The sequence below is a fragment of the Trichosurus vulpecula genome, chromosome 3, assembly GCF_011100635.1.
Source record: "Trichosurus vulpecula isolate mTriVul1 chromosome 3, mTriVul1.pri, whole genome shotgun sequence".
NCBI classification, from domain to species: Eukaryota; Metazoa; Chordata; class Mammalia; order Diprotodontia; family Phalangeridae; genus Trichosurus; species Trichosurus vulpecula.
In genome coordinates, this window is record NC_050575.1 from 127,373,272 (window position 1) to 127,394,116 (window position 20,845).

Here is a 20,845-nt window from a genome sequence, read left to right on the forward strand (position 1 = left end):
AACATATTTCTGGCAGTTCAGGTTTAAAAGGTCAGATTTAAACTATCACCATGTTTCAAAATGCAATCTGTGCAATGCAGCATAATGAAATGGTTCAGTAAAGGTGCTAGTGGAAATTCTTTTAATTAGGTCCAAGCCTTTTCAGTTGTCAACATGAATAAACCAAGAAGCATCCTCTTGCAAACACAACAGGAAAAAATAAAAATGGAATCTACCTTTGAAAAAATGGAAATGTCTGAAAAACAGAATTTATATCTTAAAAAAATCATTTCCCTGAAATAAGCTTACAACACCAAAATGGACAACTAAAAAAAATCCCAATTAACTAGGGCATGAAAATTATTTCAAACTAATCTAATCATGACCAAAAATACGAATCAAAAGATAAATGGCTTCCTTCATATACAAAAACAATTTATACATTCACATCTGTCAAACGAGGACTTTGGATCAGAGGGTCTCTAAGGTTTCTTTTAGCTCCAATGTTCTAAAGCCTTTTCCAGCTCTCCCAGTCTTTTATCCTATGACATATTCAACACAACAGATCAATAACTGATTCCTTGATATATATGACATGTCCCCAATAGCTCTGGCTACTTATCAAATGATAGCTACAAAAAGTCCACCAAAACATGTTTTTTGACCTCAGACCACAGCATATTTTATGTAAACCAAACTAAGCCATTTGTACTTCAAATGTTTATCCATTAGTCTTTCAACTGACTAGCAGCTGCAATCCCCAGAATTTAAAGGAAAAAAAACCCCCAAAAACAAATGAACAAAATGAAAACTTAAAAAAATAATTACATGATTAGTATGACAGGTCTTTTACTGTTTTCTTAAAGAAACAAACAAAAAACCCCAAGCCCATAAACTTTCAAACTATGAACCATAAATGTAATATGACAAGATACTATGGCATTTTAGAAAGAAGACAGGACTTAGAGTCAGTCAGGGACCTAGGATGAAGTTCTGGCTTTGCAAGTGACTTATTTCATATCCCTGGACGCATTACTCCAGGCTCTGGTTTTCTCATTCCAAAAACAAAGGGCTAAGACTAAGGTTTAAGGTCCTTTTCTTCTAGGCCTAACACTTTATATTTTAAGGTTCCTTTCAGTTGTAACACTTTATTTATTTACTTATTTTAATCTTCTATGCTTTGAGATCACTTTCAGCTTTAACATAATATGTTAGCAGTCTATGTGTTAAAATTCTATGTCTTAATGTTCCTTCCCAGCTCTAACATTTTATGTTCTAAGGATCCTTCTAACTCTTAATACTTGATGTCATAAGGTCCCTTATGGTTGTAACATTTTATTTTCTACCATTCTCTATTTTTGAGGTCTCTTACAACTCTGATTCTAGGTTCTATATAGTCTAAGTTTTTACATCACTTCCATCACTGACTTTCTTCCATAAGTCTAAGTCAGATTTAGAAGCAAAAAACTCTGCCTTGACTTGTGTAGACAAGTGACTATTTTTATACAGAAAGGTCAGAAGGAAAAATGGTTGTCCAATTAGCATTTTCTAGTGCATCAATAATCTAAATGTCATCAAAATAAATGTCATTCATTATGGCTGGGCTTCAATGGATTTATTTTAGCCATTGAAAAGCAGTGCATATTCAGGAATTAATAAAATGTTCAGTGATTCCCCAGATAAAAGTGGAATTTGTTTCAACAATAATTCTGGTATGAAGAAGAAAGATATCCATTGGCAGTAATGTCACTAGGTGAGACCCAAGGTGGATCACATAAACATAGACACAAAGAACAAGCACAAGGGAGGGAGGGGCATCTCTGCTCCTGGGAGGGTGGGGGTGGGGAGTGGGAAATATGTATAATAGATCTGCTTCACAGTGTCCCTGCTGTGATCAACACAACTTGATCCACTTACAGTTCCCAACACATGATGCATGAGAGAACTGACAGAAATTCAATTCTTGCAATGAAATGCATCTGCTCTCAGGTGGTAACAGCCAAGTATTAAGCAGTTTCAAGGAAAGGGAAAGACCCGGAGGAGCACCCTTCATTATCTGGATAACCAAAGGAAAAGAAATAAGGAGGATTGCAAATAGGAGAGCACCATCGCAGCAGCAGCTCCAAGCATTAATTACCCCAAGAAAAACGATCCCAGTTAAATCTTTGTTACAACAAATATTAAACCCAGCTGTGTTTATGTAGTAGTTGTGAAAAAAAAGGAGAACGCAGAAAACCGTGTACAATATCTGCAAGCTATGCCAGCTAATTGAATTCACTGGCAGGACTTCCTCTGCTATGCGCCAAACATCCTCCCAGATAATATGGAGCTTTTAAACAGACCTGCAGAAATTGAATCAAGAAATTTTAACCAATAAAAAACAGCTCTTTGCTGGTATAAAAGTGAAGGAAAAGTCAATAATGAAAAGGAAGGAAGTGTCTTAAACATTTATGGCATTCCAAAGCTTGAAGTTTGGGAGTTTATTGGTGAGGGACCCTCTGATGTTCTACAGTACTCCTGCTTGGACTTCTTTAATGAAGTCTCATAAAGTCTAATAAAATACTCAATTGTTGACAAACCATGCACACAGCCAAGACCCCAGATTCACTTCATTGGGATGTGCCTTATCCTAACTATGGAATCAACAAGTTAGAGTCTTTTGGTGTTGTGGACTGGAAATCGAGAGACAAGCAAATTCCCCAGGAAGGTAAGGGTGACCCACTCAAAGTTCATTTCACAATTTACTTCAATTCCATTTAAACATTCATTAAGTGTGACCAAAGGAGAACATTCTGACTGGCACTGAGGGAGATAAAAACACAATGGGTTATTGATTTTTTCTAAGGAAGGGCATTATTATTGTTATTAACACCACTACTATTCCTGACTGCTCACATCGCCAAAGATCTTTCCCCAGCTCCTCCTTAGGTAGGCACTACAGAAACCCACAGTGGCAGTCACTCAGCATCAGTGAAATAAGAAATTATGGAATGTTAAAACTAAAAGGAGCCATGGAGATAACCTTGCCCAGTTCAATGAGATGGACGCTTAGGCCCAGAGAGGACAAATGATTTGTAGAAAGTCAGGCAGCTAATAAAAACTGGAGTTGGAAACGGAATTCGTCTCTTGACTCCAAAATCATTGCTCTTTCCTCTAGGTAATATGTCATATTACCTAGTCAAATCACTTATCCAAAGTTACATAGTGAGGAAGTGGCAGAACTGGAATGTGAAGCCAGCAATTCCAATATGCTTTAAGAAAGTAGATTCAATTCACTTCAACAAATGGACTTAATATGTCCTCAGTTCTGGGGATACAAAAAATGGAAAACAATGTCTTCCTCTTAAGAGGCTTTTGACCTAGTAAGAAGAATAACATAGATAAATCATGCTATCTATGTATATAGTTATCTCTATATGTGTATATTTACATATATCAACATATATGTGTGTGTATAGATATATATAACATATATATACACACACACACACACACACACACAGACAAATGATTCAAGATGTGGCATAATAAAGGCAAAGTAGAGAGATACAGGCAAAAGGTTCTAGGAAAATTTGGGGAAGGAAATACTGGGGAAATGAAGGACTTCATGGATGAGATAGCACCAGAGAAGAATCCAAGGAGAATGATTTTGGGATGTGAGGGGACTCCTTTGGCAAAAGGGATAGCCTAAACAAATGCACAGAAATGAAAAAGACAGGACTATATTGGAAAATAGCTAGTAGGATCCTAGGTCTAGAGCTGGAAGGGACCTAAAAGGCCATTAAGTCTAATTTGCTAATTTTGCAGAGAAGGGTGACGAGCCAAGGCCATACAGGTTGACTACAATACAAAATGCATCAAGGGGCACAGAGTAAAAGAAGGCTATAAAAGGATGCTAGAAATAGATTATGGCCTTAAATGCCACCTTGGGGAATTTGTATTTTATTCTAGAAGCCATAGGGAGCTACTAAAGGTTTTTAGGCAGAAGAGTGACATGGTCTTCTCTTGTCCTTGGGCTACCCAAAACCCATTCTGGAAGGATAGTGGGAATAGGGACATATTCCTTTTCTTGCCACCCCTCCCCCTGCCATGTCATTAAAATCTGTTTTGAATGGCCTAGTGGCACCCCAGTGGTAGCATCCTTCCTTTCTTTCCCTTGCCTCTTCCCAGGCTGTTGAGTACCCATTGAGGACTGCCAGACTATGGGCAGATTGCCACCATGAGGGCGTAATAAATGCTTTTAAATTCAGTCCTTTCCATCATTCATGGTCAGATTTCTCAATTAGAAAGATCTTTTTAGCAGGTGGATAGGTGAGGGCAGATACTGGAGATTCTAAAGCAGGGATTCTTAACCTTTTTTGCGTCACAGATCCCTAAAAAAAAGTTCACAGACCTCAGGTTAAGAACCTTTGCTCTAACTCATGGTTTTCTTAAGCTGTGGTTGCATAACAAAATAAGATATGTGATAAGTAAGGTGCCCCTTTTCCATGGGCAGATACAGAGACAGGTTGACTCAGCATTTTTCCGCACTCATCTTTTATAGGGTTTCTAGTTGACTTTTTGGGTCTTATTATGTTCCTCAGGTGGCTATCCAGCTTATTCCTGAAGACTTCCAATGATAAGAATCTTATAAGTTCCCACACAGTCCATTTCATATGTGACAGATTTAATTATTAGAGAATTTAGTGTATTGGAAGGAACTCTGACATTAGAATCATAAGACTTACATTTGAATCTCAGGTGTTATATTTATGACTATTACTACTACTACTACTTCTACAAGTATCAAATCTATGAATACCAAGACTATGACTATCACCATTGCCACTATCACCACCACCACCACCATTACCTCCTTCATCATTGCAACCATGAAATATTTTGAGCATGTTACTTGACCTCTTTAGGCCTTAGTTTCCTGTTTTGAAAAACGAATGGGTTGGACTACATGACTTCTAAAGTCCCTTAAAGCTTTAAATTTTATGAATTGTTAAGTACTTCTTTATAGTCAATTGAATGTGGCCTCCTTGTAACTTCCACCCATTCATCCTTGTTCTCCATCTCTCACTCCTGATTCCTTCTGGGAGGATGTCTAGACACTCAAATCTCCATGATGTGCTGAGAATGCCAGCTATCTCCAGTCAAAAACAGACAACTCTGATCTTTTCGACCTTTTCCACCCTTTCCCAAAGTTAGTGTGGCAGAGCAGAAGCTCCTCTGGATTTAGAATCGGAAGACCTAGGTCTTAGTGTTAGTTCTGCTAATTATTATCCTTGAGCAAATCATTTTCACCAATCTGAGCCTAATCTAAAAATGAGGAGCTTGACCAAATAATCTCTAATTTCCCTTTCAACTTTAAATGCTGAGTCTCCATTCTTCTATAGTTAGAGCACACATGAGCAGATGTATCTTTTCTCAGTATCATTGACCACTGTCTAATGTTGCTTCTCTTCTTCCCATCACAAACAATGTGGGAACAAACCTCATTATGAATGTGCTTCAAAAGCCCATACAACAGAAATCTATAGGTATAGATGCAGACAGACAGACAGATAGAGTGAACATTTACTAAGTGCTTAAGATTTTCCAGGCACTGTGGTTTCTCAAAATATCAGAATTTAAAAAGATCTGAGTCCATGTAGTCCAACCTGTGCCTGAAAAATGGACTCTCTACAACCCAGCTGACAAAGTTATCTATCTGTTGGTTAAGTGAGGAGGAACACACTATCTCCTGATGCAGTTCATCCTACTTCTGGATAATTTTAAGTGGATAACTGGATAACTTTACATCAATCCTAAGATTTGCCCCTCTGCAACATCTAACCACTGCACCTCATTTCTCTTCCCCAAGATAACCCTTCAAGTAACAAAAGAAAGTTATAATGTTACATGGGATGAACTCAAAGCCCATCACCAGCCTGGCTGCTCTCCTCTGGATATTCTCCAGTTTATCTCAGTTGGCAGAAAATAAAGATATTTCAACATTCTTTCCAAAGCATCAGCAAGCTGCTCATGATTATTCTCCCAAAGGAACACAATAGACAACAATGGTTCAAGGCCCAAAGATACAAAGAACACCAAATGATGAGAAGGGACCATATACTCTTCCATGTTGGTAGGTACTAAGAGGTCATCTATTCCATTCCCCACCTGAACAAGAATCCACATCTCTGGATGAACAAAAGCATTTATTAATCATTATACTACGTGCAAAGCATTGTGCTAACCAATGGTCACCCAATTTCTGCTTTAATGCCTCAAGTGAAAAGGAGATAACTACCTTGCAAGACAGCCTCTTCCCTTTCTAGATAGCTTGATTTTGCTATATATATAACCTTCGATGTCACTTCCCCTTATAGGGAGGCAACGTGGTATAAAGGAAAGATTGTTGACTCTGGAGTCAGAGCACCTGGTTTTGTGTCCTACCTTTGATGATTGCTACCTGTGTGACCTTTGAAAAGTCACTTAACCTCCCTGGGCCTCATTTTCTTCATATGTAAAAAGAGGAGGCTAGACAATAAGATATAGTATTTAATGTGGAATTGTGTTTAATATGATTGTACATGTATAACCTACATCAGATTTCTTGCTGTCTTGGGGAGGGCAGGGAGAAAAAAAATTGGAACTCAAAATCTTACAAATGTTGAAAACTACCTTTACATGTAATTGGAAAAAAAATAAATTACTATTACGTGCTAAAAAGAAAAAAAAAAGAATAGGAGTGGACTCAGAACCTAAAAATTAGGCTCCTATCCAGTGTCTACTGTTACTTGTGGAAATAAAACTGATTAAACAAAAAAGGTTATATGGTGATGATTTTTGAACCCATGAGAATTGATGAACTCATCCAGTGAGATAGGATAGATGTAGAAGGGGGCCCAGGACAGAGCTTTTGAAGATACTGAGAGAAATTACTATACTATTCAGCTCTTGTTAAAGTCAGTTTCAGAAGGACATGATTGACTGAGGAGATAACCCCTAGCCCTCAAGGAAGATGCTCTTCAATCTTGGGCAGGATCCCACCCAACCAGGAGGCCTAACTTCTCTTTAGACTAGAGTATAAACAGAATCCAGTCTGGGTGAGTACTTAAAAGAAGCCCCTGTCCTTGTACCCCTACATTAGAGTTTAGGATGACCCAGCTCATGAAGGAGAAAACCAACCAGAGTGGTCTGGATGGAGACGGATTCCCCTGTCCAGATTGCTGAAGGTGGCTGAGTCTCATGACCAAGCCAAATTCTCAGCAGGATGAGCTGAAGACTTCTAGCCTACCTCTAGCAGGATTGATTTTCACTTGTCAGGGGTATTCCCCTCCAGAAAAATATTTAAGGTTTTCAGGATCTCCACTGGGGGTCATTGATTACCAAGAGAAACCACTGACCATCAATTTATTCATTGCTGGCTAGCTTAATTAATAAATTATTAATTACCCAGGAAAAAGACACAGTCTAGACCACTGGTGTCAAACTCAATAAAAATACAGATCACTAAAGGATCCCTGAGGGCCATATATCGACTTTGAAAACCATATATTAACATTATCCATGTTTTATTGTTTTTATTTATTTTATTAAATATTGTCCAACTACATTTTAATCTGCTTGGGGCTGTACTGTAGAATGTTGCAGGCCATATGTTTGACACTTCTTGACTGGATGATAATAAAGTTAGATGAATTTACTGTAAAGAGAATTAAATGACCAACCCAAGGATCAGGCTTTAGCAGCTGAATGTCAGCTGATAAGGGGTTCTTTAATGAAGCACCTCAAAACACTCATTCTTGGCCCCATGCTGTTGAAAATTTAAAAAAAAATCAATGAATTCAATAAAGACATAGATGTCATGTTTGTCAAATTCAAAGATGACATGAAGTTTAGAGGGATAGTTAACATGCTTGTTAACAATCAGGAGACAAAAAGTTCTTGATAGGCTAAAATTATGGATGAGGTGAAATTCAAGATGAAATTAAATATGAACAAATGTAAAGTTCTCTGCTTGAGTTAAAAAAAAAAAACTTCGTGAATATAGAATTAAAGACATATCTAGACAATAACTTCTATGAAAAGATCCGGAGGTTTTGGTAGGCTGCATGCTCAGTGAGTCAATAACGTAACCCGGCAACCAACAATACTAGTGACATTCTATGATGCATTCATTAAGGGAGGCATATTGTCCAGAATAAAGAACATAACAGGCTGACTAACCTCTGTCTTGGTCAGAATACCTCGATTTCAGGTGTATTTTAGAGCAGATAGAGGTAAGCCCAGTAAAAGACAACAAGGATGATAAGAGTCATGAAGAGATGCTATATGAAGCAGAAGGATTTTTTTTTTCTGCAGAAGAAAGTACTTAAAGAAGGCCAGCTATCTTCAAGCATATGAAGGACTTCCATGTGGAAAATGGATAAAATTTGTTCTGCTTGCCTCCAGGGAGCTTACTATAATGGTAATTTAAGTTTGAAGACCTTTCCCACCCATTAATAGGCCATGTGACCTGCTTATGTCACAGGAAGTCTAAGTCACATGTGGTGGGAGGAGCTTGCTGAGAGGAAAAGGAAAGTGTGCCACAGGAAATACTGAGAGAGCAGTTAGAGGTGAGGGAGAGAGCAGACATGCTGGCTGTGCTGTGAGTGATTGCTGGTGGCAGTGACCCAGCAGGGGGCAGGGAAGGTTATGGGATGGAGTGGTTCTCTGCTGTGATACTGTGTATTGAATTCTTTGCTGCTGTGATGGACTGGGCTTATTGGTTATGGGATCTGGTTCTCTGGTGTCTGAATAAATGGTTTACTTCTATCTTTTATATAGAAAGTCTCTTATATTTTGCAATACGGAACCACACAGGCATTTTGACAATTATCTAAGACTGATGAGTAGAAGTTACTGAGAAGCAGATTTAGGTTGGACATAAGGAAAGCTTCCTAACAATTACGCAATATTAATATTATACAAATAATGGTTTTTTTGGGTGCTTTTTAAAGCTTCTTGTCACTAGAGGTATTCAAAGACAGGCTGGATGACCACTAGTCAGGTTTGCTGAAAGTAGGGATTATTGTTCTAGTAGAGGTTGGATTAGAAGACTTCTGTGATCTATTCCAATAATTAGATTCTGTCTTTTCATTATCTCAGAAATTATATAGTTGAATTTCTAGCTGTGTGAGAATTCCCTCCAACCAAATAGATTATTCTCTGATATGTAGTCATTTAACCTTTGTTATTTGTCTGATGACAGGAAACTCTTTAGTATTACATTTCTGTATGGCTCTAATTATATTGTGCTAAAAATTTACTTCCTTAAAATTCCTTTTTTTAAAAATTACTATATTATTTTTAACATATAAAAAAAGTTGAGTTCTTAATTCCCTCCCTCCCTTTAGGCCTTTCCCTATCCATTGAGAAGGCAAGCAATATGATATCAATTATACATGTGAAAACATATGAAACAAATATTAGTCGTGTTGCAAAAAAAAAGCAAGAAAAATAAAGAAAGTAAAATAATTATACTTCAATTGGCACCCAGAATTTATCAATTCTCTCTTTGGAGGTAGATAGCATTTTTCACCATGAGTCGTTTCAGAATTGTTTTTGATCATCATATTGATCAGAGAAGCTAAGTCTTTCAAGTTGATCATCATTACAACATAGCTGTTACTGTGTACAGTGTTCTTGTTCTGCTAATGTCCTTAGGAATAGTTCGTATAAATATTTTCAGGTTTTTTCTGAAACCGTCCTCCTTGTCATTTCTTATGGCACAACAGTATTCCATCACAATCATATACCATGACTTGTTTAGCCATTGCCCAATTGATGGGCATCTCCTCAATTTCTAATTCTTTGTCACCACAAAAAGAGTTGCTATAAATATTTTTGTACATATAGATCCTTTCCTTTTTCCTTTGATCTCTTTGAGATACAGAACTAGTATTGGTATTGCTGGTCAAAGGGCTTTATAGCCCTTTGGGCATAGTTCCAAATTGTTCTCCAGAATGACTGGACCAGTTTATAACTCCACCAATAGTTCATAATTGTATCTATTTTCCCACATCCCTTCCAGCCACTTCTGATAGGTGTGAGGTGGTCAACTGGGGAATAGTGATTATTTTTATAAATTTGGCTGAGTTCCCTATATACTGGAAAAATGAGGCCTTTTTGATATTACTTCACTGTCTATGGTACCTTTTAGCAAAATGTGATTTCCCTGATTATCTCTAATTAGGTCTTTTTTTGCTTTTGCTTTGTATGAGATCATGATTGCTACTCCTGCCTTTTTTACTTCAGCTGAGGCATAATAGATTCTGCTCCAGCCTGTTATTTTAACTCTGTGTGCCTTTCTCTCTCAAGTGTGTCTCTTGTAAACAATATATTATTGGATTCTAGTTTCTAATCCATTCTGCTATTGACTTTTGTTTTATGGGTAAGTTCATCCCATTCACATTCATAGTTGTGATTACTAACTGTTCATTACCCTCTATCCTATTTTTTTCTGTTTATGCTTCTCTTTCTTTTTACCCTGTCCCTCCTCAAAAGTCTGTTTTGCTTATGACCACTGCCTCCCTTAAGCCACCCTCCCTTTTATCACATTCCATTACCAACCCTCTCCAACCCCCACTCTCCCAGCCTTTTGTCTTATCCCCTTTCCCTCCTATTTCCCTATTAGGTAAGATAGATTTCTATTCCCAACTGAACATGTGTTTGTGTATCTTTTCATACACATACACAGACACACTCATTCACACATATTCTCCCCTCTTCGAACCAATTCCAACGAGATTCAACATTGTGACACACTCCCCCCCCTTCTTCCCTATCACTGTAAAAGTTTCCTTGAGTGCCTGTAGGGTTAATGGAATATAAGATCTTCTCTGTCCATTAATAGGCCTATGCAACTACCTATCTCCCCTTTTTTCCTGGAACAGGGGCCATGTTCCCAGGTTTAAAGGTACACAGGTATTTCAATCACAGACATCTTGCTGCTTTGAGCTCTGGCCCAGCTCACAGCTATGATACGTCCTGAGTTACACAGAGCCCACTGGAGGAGGAACTTGCCTAAGAGGAACTTGCCTAAGGGAAAGCTTGCTTAGAGAAAGCTTGTTTGTAGGAAGGTTTTTACACCTTTTGATAATTAGGCACTGAGTCATGTAGCTTGTGATGCCTTCTGGTTCTGAGAGGTATATATATATTCTGAGCCAAGATTTTGCTTTGGGGCTCACTCATGGGAAGAATGTTTGTGTGATTTGGCCAGATGAGACTCTGGGTAGTCGTTGTTAAGGAGCCCCCCAGCTTTGTAAATCCAGATGTTGGTACTCCCTGTCTGGTGATTATGTATCGATTACTTTGTTCAGACAGGTGGAGCCCTATCTGTTCAATCTGTGTGCTAATTTCTCTACTTATATTTTCTCCTCTTCAAGGTGCTGACCTTTCCACTGAACTTGTGAGTGATTTATATATGTTTGATTGAAGATTGTTGACCTCCTTAAAGTTGCATTTCCTTTAGAAAAGCAGATCAAATAACCCGTGCTAGCAGGCCATCCTGGGTGTGCCAGGGTGCTTGCTGTTACAATGCCTCTTTTATGTGAGATAATTTCCCCATTTTTCTTCTTCCTTCCCCCTTTTCTCTCACTAGTCCAATAATTGTTAAATTCTCTCTCCTCAATCTGTTTTCCAAGGCAGTTATTTTTCAGATGAGATATTTCTCCTCTTTCTCCTCCTCCTCCTCCTCCTCCTCTTCTTCTCCTTCTCCTTCTGTCTTTGTTTTAATGTTTCTTGATTTCTCATGGAGTCATTAATTTCCACTCGTCAAATTCTAATTTTTAAGGACTTATTTTCTTCACTGAGTGTTTATACCTCTTTTTCCATCTGGCCAATTCTGCTTTTAAAGCAGTTCCTTTCTTCAGTGCATTGTTTTGCATCTTTTACCATTTGGCTTATTCTATTTTTTAAGGTGTTATTTTCCTCAATGAATTTTCGTGCAATTTTTACCATTTGGCCAATTCTGTTTTTTAAGGTGTTATTTTCTTCAATATTTTTTTGTGCCTCTTTTACCAAGCTGTTAATTGTCTTTTCATAATTTTCCTGTATCACTTTCATTTACTTCTCCTCTATCACTCTTATTTCTTTCTTTAACTCTTCCAGGAATTCTTCCTGGGCTTCTGTCTAATTTGTAGTTTCTTCCTTTGAGGCTTTGTTTGTAGCTGTTTTTACACTGTTGTCACCTTCTAGTTTGTGTTTTGGTTGTCCCTGCCACTGTAGTAGCTTTTTATGGTCAAGTTCTTTTTTTGTTGTTGCTCATGTTCCCAGCCTATTTCTTAACTTTGATCTTTATGTTAAAATTAGGCTTTGTTCATCTGGGGGTGGAGAGGCACTGTTCCAACTTTCTGGTTTTTTCATACTGCTGCCTTCAGGGTTAATTCTAGGGGTCTGAAAATTTTTGGTGCTTCCAAGGTGGTATGATTAGGAGAGAGGTATAGAGGTATAGTTACGCTCTCCTGGTATGTGCTCTGGTCTTTACTCAGCAAGGGCCCCTGTTCCCCTGCAGCTACAAGCACTAGTGTTTCTCTCTGCCCTGTAACTGCAATCAGGGTTCCTGCTCCCTTGTAAGTGACCACAAACATGCCTCCGCACTTTGGAACTGAGACTTAGAATTGTATATGGGCAATAGAGTTGCCAAACAGAACCAGGTACTGTATCCAGTGGCAGCAAAAGGTCCCCTGTAATCTCTTTCTGACCAGCTGTCTGACCCCCTTACTGTCACTGGGGTCCCTTGTGACCATGAACGCTGCTCTCTGCCATGGTACTGTGACTCAGAACTGGGAAAGGGGTAACAGAGCTGCCAGATGGTCCCTGTTCCTGCTCCTCATGCTAGCATAAGAGTTCCCTGAGATATCGTTTCACCCAGACATTCAGTCTCCCTCCTTGGGTAGTGGGCTGCTCCCCACTCTGATGCCAACTACAGCCAAGTGTTGCCACTTTTGTTGCTGTCTCCACTCCTGGCCAGCTCCCACACAAATGCCTGCAGACTTTTCTACTTTCCTAAGCTGCCCTGGGCTAGAAAAATGACTTATTGTGACTTTTTCTTGGCTTTACTGCTCAGAATTCAGTTTGGTGCAATTTTTTGTGTTGTAAAAGAGGTTTTGTGGGAGCTGAAGTAAAGTCTCCAACTTTGCCATCTTAATACCCTCCAACTCACAATGCCCCAATATTTACACAAATACCTTCACTTAAACATTTTCAAAATAAATTATTCCCCTTTCCCCCGAGCCATGTCACCTAGAATAAGCAGACAATAGCATCACAATGAAATACAGGTAGCTTAGTTTTCATTCTGATTGGAGGAAGAGATTCAGTTGGGCTGAGGACAGGGGTGGGGAACCTGCAGCCTCATGTAGCCCTCTAGGTCCTCAAGTGTGGACCTTTGACTAAACCCAAACTTCACAGAACAAATCCCCTTAATAAAAGGATTTCTTCTGTAAAACTTGGACTCAGTCAAAAGGCCACAGCCAAGGACCTAGAGGGCCACACATAGCCTTGAGGCTGCAGGTTCCCTACCCCTGGCCTAGGAGAATACAAGCTGAAATAAGTACTCCCTAATATCCCAAGGGAAGGTGCAGTGAGGCGGCATAGTGGATAGAGCACTGGGTCTGAAGTCAGGAAGACCTCAGTTTAAATTTGGCCTCAGATACCTACTAGCTGTGTGATCCTGGGCAAGTCACTTAAGCCTGTTTGCCTCAGTTTCCTCATCTGTAAAATGAGCTGGAGAGGGAAATGGCAAACCACTACAGTATCTCTGCCACAAAAATAGGGTTAGGCAGAGTAGAAATGACTAAAACAACTGAATAACAATAGTTCCCCAAGAATCTCAGTGTTAACCTCTGGCTCATGAACACTGGGTATTGGCAAGTCTAGACTCAACTGCTAGTTATCATATATAACAATTAAATGTTACATTTCCTTCCTTCCTTCCCTTTTCTTTCTTCTAAGTCCTCTCTCATGCCACATGTGAGAACACAAAGTACAGGAATGGTATGGATAGAAGGGACCACTTGTTATCATCCTTGACTCATAATTTGCTCAAGCTAAAAACGCCGTCTTTTCCCCTACCTTCTTACTTGAAAGAGAGAAGTTCACTTGAGGACACTACCAACAGAGAAGGGTATCAAAGACAGTGGCAGACTAGGCTCCAGATGCTCATGAAAAAATATAATCCCAGGGTTGCCACCAAACTCTACAGTGGAACTTATGTGAAAAGGATAGGTGCAAAAAAATATTTAACATAATACCTGGTTTCTCAAAGTCACCCAGAATGAGTAGCTGTCCAATTATTTCCAATTTAGTGCAGAATAAGCCCATAGTAGCATTTACTTTTAAAACCAAATTTTATATTTTTTAATGAACAAAATCTATTTTCTCACTTCCACTTTTTCCTTCAATTGAGAAAAGAAAAAGAAAAACAATATTCTTTTAACAAATATTTTGTCAAGTAAAACTAACTCCTTCATTAGACATGTCCAAAAAATATGTCTCATTTGATACTCTGAATCCATTGGCTCTTTGTCAGGAGATGGACAGCATGTTTCATCGTGATCTGGAATCATGGTTGGTCAATGTGTCAATCAGGGTACTTAAGTCATTTAAAGTGGTTTGTTTTTACGATATTACTGTTATTGTATATTTTGTTTTCTTTGTATCAGTTTATATATCAAGTCTCCATAGGTTTCTATGAAACCATCCCTTACATTATTCCTTTTTTTTAACCTTTTTAAAAATTTTTATTTAATATATTTAGTTTTCAGCATTGATTTTCACAAGAGTTTGAACTACAAATTTTCTCCCCATTTCCACCCTCCCCCCACTCCAAGATGTCGTACACTGTGGTTGCCCTGTTCCCCAGCCAGCCCTCCCTTCTGTCACCCCACTCCCTTCCCATCCCCCTTTCCCTCCCCTTCTTGTAGGGCAAGACAAATCTCTACGCCCCATTGCCTGTGCATCCCATTTTCTAGTTGCATGCAAAAACTTTTTTGTTTTTGTTTTTGAACAGCTGTTTTTAAAACTTTGAGTTCCAAATTCTCTCCCCTCTTCCCTTCCCACCCATCCTCCCCAAGATGTCAAGCAATTCAACATGGGCCACATGCGTTATCATTATATATAACCCTTCCACAATAGTCATGTTGTGAAAGATCAACTATATTCTGCTTCTTCCTAACCTGTCCCCCTTTATTGAATTTTCTCCCTTGACCCTGTCCCCTTTCGAAAGCATCTGTTTTTGATCACCTCCACCCCCATCTGCCCTCCCTTCTATCATCCCCCCCTTTTTTATCTTCTTCCTCCTTCTTTCCAGTGGGGTAAGATACCCAATTGAGTATGTATGGTATTCACTCTTTAAGTCAAATCTAATGACGGCAAGATTCACCCATTCCCCCTCACCTGCCCTCTCTTCTCTTCCTGCAGAACTGCTTTTTCTTGCCCCCTTTATGCGAGATAATCTACCCCATTCTATCTCTCCTTATCTCCCTCTCTGAAAATATTCCTCTCCCATCCCTTAATTTGATTTTATTTCCTTTAGATATCCTCCCTTCATCTTCAACTCACCCTGTGCCCTCTCTCTCTCTCTCCATATATATATATATATACATACATACATACACACACATACATATATACATACAAACTCACATATACATGTACATACATACATAAACATACACACACACACACACGCATATTCCCTTCAGCTACCCTAATACTGAAGTCTCATGAATCATACACATCATCTTTCCATGTAGGAATGTAAACAGTTCACCTTTAGTAAGTCCTTTGCAGTTTCTTTTTCTTGTTCTTTTTCTGGATTACCTTTTCATGCTTCTCTTGATTCTTGTGTTTGAAAGTCAAATTTTCTATTCAGCTCTGGTCTTTTCACTGAGAAACCTTGAAAGTCCTCTATTTTATTGAAAATCCATATTTTGCCTTGGAGCATGATACTCAGTTTTGCTGGGTAGGTGATTCTTGGTTTTAATCCTAGCTCCATTGACCTCCGGAATATCGTATTCCAGGTCCTTCGATCTCTTAATGTGGAAGCTGCTAGATCTTGGGTAATTCTGATTGTGTTTCTACAATACTCAAATTGTTTCTTTCTGGCTGCTTGTAATATTTTCTCCTTGACCTGGGAGCTCTGGAATTTGGCGACAATATTCCTAGGAGATTTCTTTTTGGGATCTATCTAAGGAGGCGATTGGTGGATTCTTTCAATTTCTATTTTGCCCTGTGGCTCTAGAATATCAGGGCAGTTCTCCTTGATAATTTCTTGAAATTATCTATGATATCTAGGCTCTTTTTTTGATCATGGCTTTCAGGTAGCCCAATAATTTTTAAATTATCTCTCCTGGATCTATTTTCCAGGTCAGTGGTTTTTCCAATGACATATTTCACATTGTCTTCCATTTTTTCATTCCTTTGGTTGTGTTTGATAATATCTTGATTTCTCATCAAGTCACTAGCTTCCACTTGCTCCAATCTAATTTTTAAGGTGGTGTTTTCTTCAGTGGTGTGTTGGACCTCCTTTTCCATTTGGCTAATTCTGCCTTTCAAGGCATTCTTCTCCTCATTGACTTTTTGGAGCTCTTTTGCCATTTGAGTTAGTCTATTTTTTAAGGTATTGTTTTCTTCAGTATATTTTTCAGTATTTTTTGGGTCTCCTTTAGCAAGTCATTGACTTGTTTTTCATGGTTTTCTTGCATCTTTCTCATTTCTCTTCCCAATGTTTCCTCTACTTCTCTAACTTGCTTTTCCAAATCCTTTTTGAGCTCTTCCATGGCCTGAGACCAGTTCATGTTTTTCTTGCAGGCTTTTGTTGTAGGCTCTTTGACTTTGTTGACTTCTTCTGGCTGCATGTTGTGGTCTTCTTTGTCACCAAAGAAAGATTCCAAAGTCTGAGACTGAATCTGGGTGCGTTTTCGCTGCCTGGCCATGTTCCCAGCCAACTTACTTGACCCTTGAGTTTTTCAGCGGGGTATGATTGCTTGTAGAGTAAAGAGTTCTGTGTTCCAAACTTGGGGGGATGTGCCACCTCTGCCACACCAGCACTCCTCCTTCCCCAAGAACCCCCCAACCCGGACTGGACTTAGATCTTCAGCAGGCTCTTCACTCCTGCTCTGATCCGCCACTTAATTCCTCCCACCAGGTGGGCCTGGGGCTGGAAGCAACTGCAGCTGTAGTTCTGTAGCTGCCCCACCTCCGCTGCCCCCGGGTCGGTGGCTGAACCGCAAACTCTAGCCCCCTGTCCCCAGCAGCTTTTCCCGCTAACCTTCTCTGTTGTCTTTGGTGTTTGTGGGTTGAGAAGTCTGGTAACTGCTGCAGCTCACTGATTCAGGGCGCTAGGGCACGCTCTGCCCAGCTCCTGGTCTGGTTTGTCCCCGTGGCCCACGCTGGGCTCCACTCTGCTGTGCTCTGCTCCCAGCTCCGTGCTCGAAAGACCTCACCCAGTAACCATCCAGGCTGTCCTGGGCTGGAGCCCTGCTTCCCTCTGCTATTTTGTGGGTTCTGCAGTTCTAGAATTGCTTCAGAGCCATTTTTTATAGGTTTTTGGAGGGAAGTGGTGGGGAACTCATGCTAGTCCCTGCTTTCCAGCTGCCATCCTACATTATTTCTTAATACACAATAGTATTCCATTAATTCATATACCTTTGTTGAGCTACTCCTCAACTGGTGGGCATCCCCTTACGTTTCCAGTTCTTTGTCACCACAAAAAGAGCTGCTATAAACCTTTGTGGCATTTCATTCAGAATCAGGGTGGCCCCAGAATACTGCTTGTTGCGTGATATTCAAAACATATTAATCCTGATAATGTAGGATCACTAATGCTTGCCCAAGAGACATATTTACCCACCACATCATTTGGGAGGCTCTGAAGATCATCAAAAGGAGTTTCCAGAGTGTTAGTATCCACATTCAGGATCACAACATCTTCCAGGGCCATAGTCCTTACTTTCTGTAAATAATCACATGTAAAAGAAAGAATATGTTGAAATTTGGATTGCATTTACCAATAATAATGACGTCTCAAATTTCTATGATAATATGGTATATGATGTAGGTTTATATTATGATACCACATGCATAATCTGTAGTAATAAACTTATGTCATATATTTTATAGCAACATCATAATTATTACATATTTCTATACTGTTTTAAGATTTACAAAATGCTTTCCATGGAAAACCTCTGTGAATTAGGGAATGGAAATAATATTCCCATTTTGCAGGTGGGTAAATTGAGTATCACTGTATTAAGGTGACTTTCCCAGTCATACATGAAGTATTACAGCTAAGATTTGAATCTAAGTGTTATGATTCCAAACCCAGGGCTTTTCACCCTACACCATGTTGCCTCTTTTGCAAAGTTCCCAAAATATCCAAATGTGTCACTTAGTATTTTACTCCCTAGCAGCTGATAGGAATTAGTCCTTACCGTTCAACTTTATTTTAAGGGTTCATCTTCTTTCACAGTTTATGTTCAATGTTTTATCATTCTAATGTTTTAAGATTCCATCTTGCTCTAACATTCCATGTTTCAAGGTCCCCAGGAGATCTATCAGGGATTCTATAATGGTTACTGATTACTCTAAGGAACATAAGCAAAAAAGACTCAAAGGAGGACTAAGGGAAGGAAATACTTGGTGTCTCTAGTACAGCTGCTATGTAGTCATTAAGAACAGCTGTCTCCAAATTTTTTTGATGGTGCAACCTGATAAGTTAAAAATGTTCATGCATGGACCACTAATATATGTATATTTAACTTATGTATAAGTTATATACAGAGGTAGGCTGTCATAGGGGATAGACAGCTGGCTTCAGAACCAGATAGACTTGGGGCAAGACCTACCTCTGACACATACTGACTGGGTCTCTGGTCAAGTCACTTAGCCCCTCAGTATTCTATGTAATTCTCTAAGAGTATAAATTGCAGAGAATATGCCAACCTGAATTAATACAGGGCTATCCCTGTATCTTCAGCTGGGAGTTCTTATATCAGTGAAATCACAGGTCCACTCTTAGCCGCATCCCTACAAATTACTATGTAATTTATCCCTATAAAATACTTGTATTAATAATATATATTATAAAACATTAAACAGAAAAAATTTAAAAGTATGAGATGAAGATGAAACAATATTTGATCCTAAAGTCAGTAGGGAGCCCCTGGAGTTTATTACGTAAATGGTGAGATGGCAGGAAGGTGGGGAGATTAATTAGAAACATGGTGCAAGAACTCTGGTAAGAGATGATAATATCCTGAACTCAGGACGTTAACTCAGGTTATTGTGTGTAGAGAAGAGACAAGAGGAGAGAGGTTTTGGAGGTAGAAATGACAAGACATGGCTATGGCGGGGTGAGAGCCCAGGGTAACACCAAGGCTCAAAATGGATATCTGAGAGGAAGGTAAGGTTGAAGGTGATGTCCTCAACAATAAGGGAAGGATAAGGTAAACAATGCCACCTGTCCATGTCTGTTCATTCTGTATGACTCATTTTGTCCCCCCTAAAAACAAGAAGTGGGGAGGGTCAGATTCAGTGCTCAGATTCATAGTCATTGCCCCATAGTGGAAAGCCCATATTAGTGAGAGAAGTTTGCTGCAACCAAGAGGTGATCTAATCGAGACAGGCAGGAGGCAGAGGATGGGGGCATAAATTTGGTCCACATGGTATAGGCAAGAGGTGAAGAGGGTCTGAATGAGGTTAGTGACTGTAAAAGTAAAGAGAAGAGAGTGAATGAGAGGTATGGAGGTAGAACCAAGCTTTGACAACTGATTAGGCATGTGAATACAGGGTGAAGTTCAGAAAGACATTAAGGTTGTTAGAATGAGTGGTAGGAAGGATGGTGCCCTTGACAGTAATAGGGAAGTCTGGAAGATGGGTAGGTTTGGGGAGGAAAAGAGTATAACGATATCCAGGACCCAAATCACAATTCATCCATGCCTTCTCATCCTGTGTGATTCATTATTTTCCACCCAAAATGAAAAGGGGGAAGGTAGGTCTCTTACTGGTCACTATCTCCAAGTGCAAACCCTGGGGGTGATTCCAATGGCAGGTGAACACAACCAGTTCATAAAGGGGAAGACTAGAAGCTTGTACAGCACAGGGAGGTCAGAGAGGAGAGGAGAGGGGTAAGTGTTGAGGGATAAATATAGGTGTGGAAGTGTTAGAGATAAATCCTAAGATTAGCCCTTTCCCAGTAAGGGTGGGATACAACTTGTCATACCACCCTCCAACTGGTCAGTCATACATCCCTTGGAGGTCTTCCATAGCCTGCTAGGATGATGCCACTGCACCCAGGAGATCCCTGACCCCAATTTTGGAGGCAGGAGATCTAAAGGACTCCAGAATATCTGTTTTTGAATGTCAGGTACTGGACTAATCATTTTCCTGTTAGTTTTGGCCTCCTTAAAAAGTAGTCCTCCTATACGACTTAGAGAGATATGTCTTTGCTTCCAATTATTTTTTAAAAATCACTCTATCCACACAGCTTGTGTTTCTTACTTTGAGGAAGAAAATTCGGCAAAGATATGAGCAGATGTCAAAAACGTCCCCCAGAAACCCTACCCAATTAAAAATACTAACTGGTACTGAAGAACACCCAACAGCTCTCATGTAGCTAGGTCCATGAACACATTCCCTCTCTTTTTTAGTTACAACATATGCCAAGGCCTCTGCCAGAGGCAAACCCCACCCCCACCAGCCGCTGTGGGTTCTTCTCAGCAATGAAAAAACACACACACATGGACAAACACTTTAGCTACCCAACTGGCATTTCCTGCACAGAGGAGCAAAACCAAATGTGACATTTCCCCATCGATCCCATTAATTAAAAAATGCCTTCCTC

The 20,845-nt window shown here is 39.4% G+C and overlaps 1 protein-coding gene across 4 annotated transcripts in view; it reads right to left on the reverse strand.

The window, feature by feature from the left end:
- DENND1A (DENN domain containing 1A) overlaps positions 1-20,845 on the reverse strand; it is a 697,281-nt gene that overhangs the window by 207,827 nt on the left and 468,609 nt on the right. For all 4 annotated transcript variants that reach the window (XM_036750170.1, XM_036750168.1, XM_036750169.1 and 1 more), the window contains exon 12: positions 17,852-17,953. In XM_036750170.1, the coding sequence (XP_036606065.1) occupies positions 17,852-17,953 (102 nt within the window). The remainder of the gene's footprint in view (positions 1-17,851; positions 17,954-20,845) is intronic.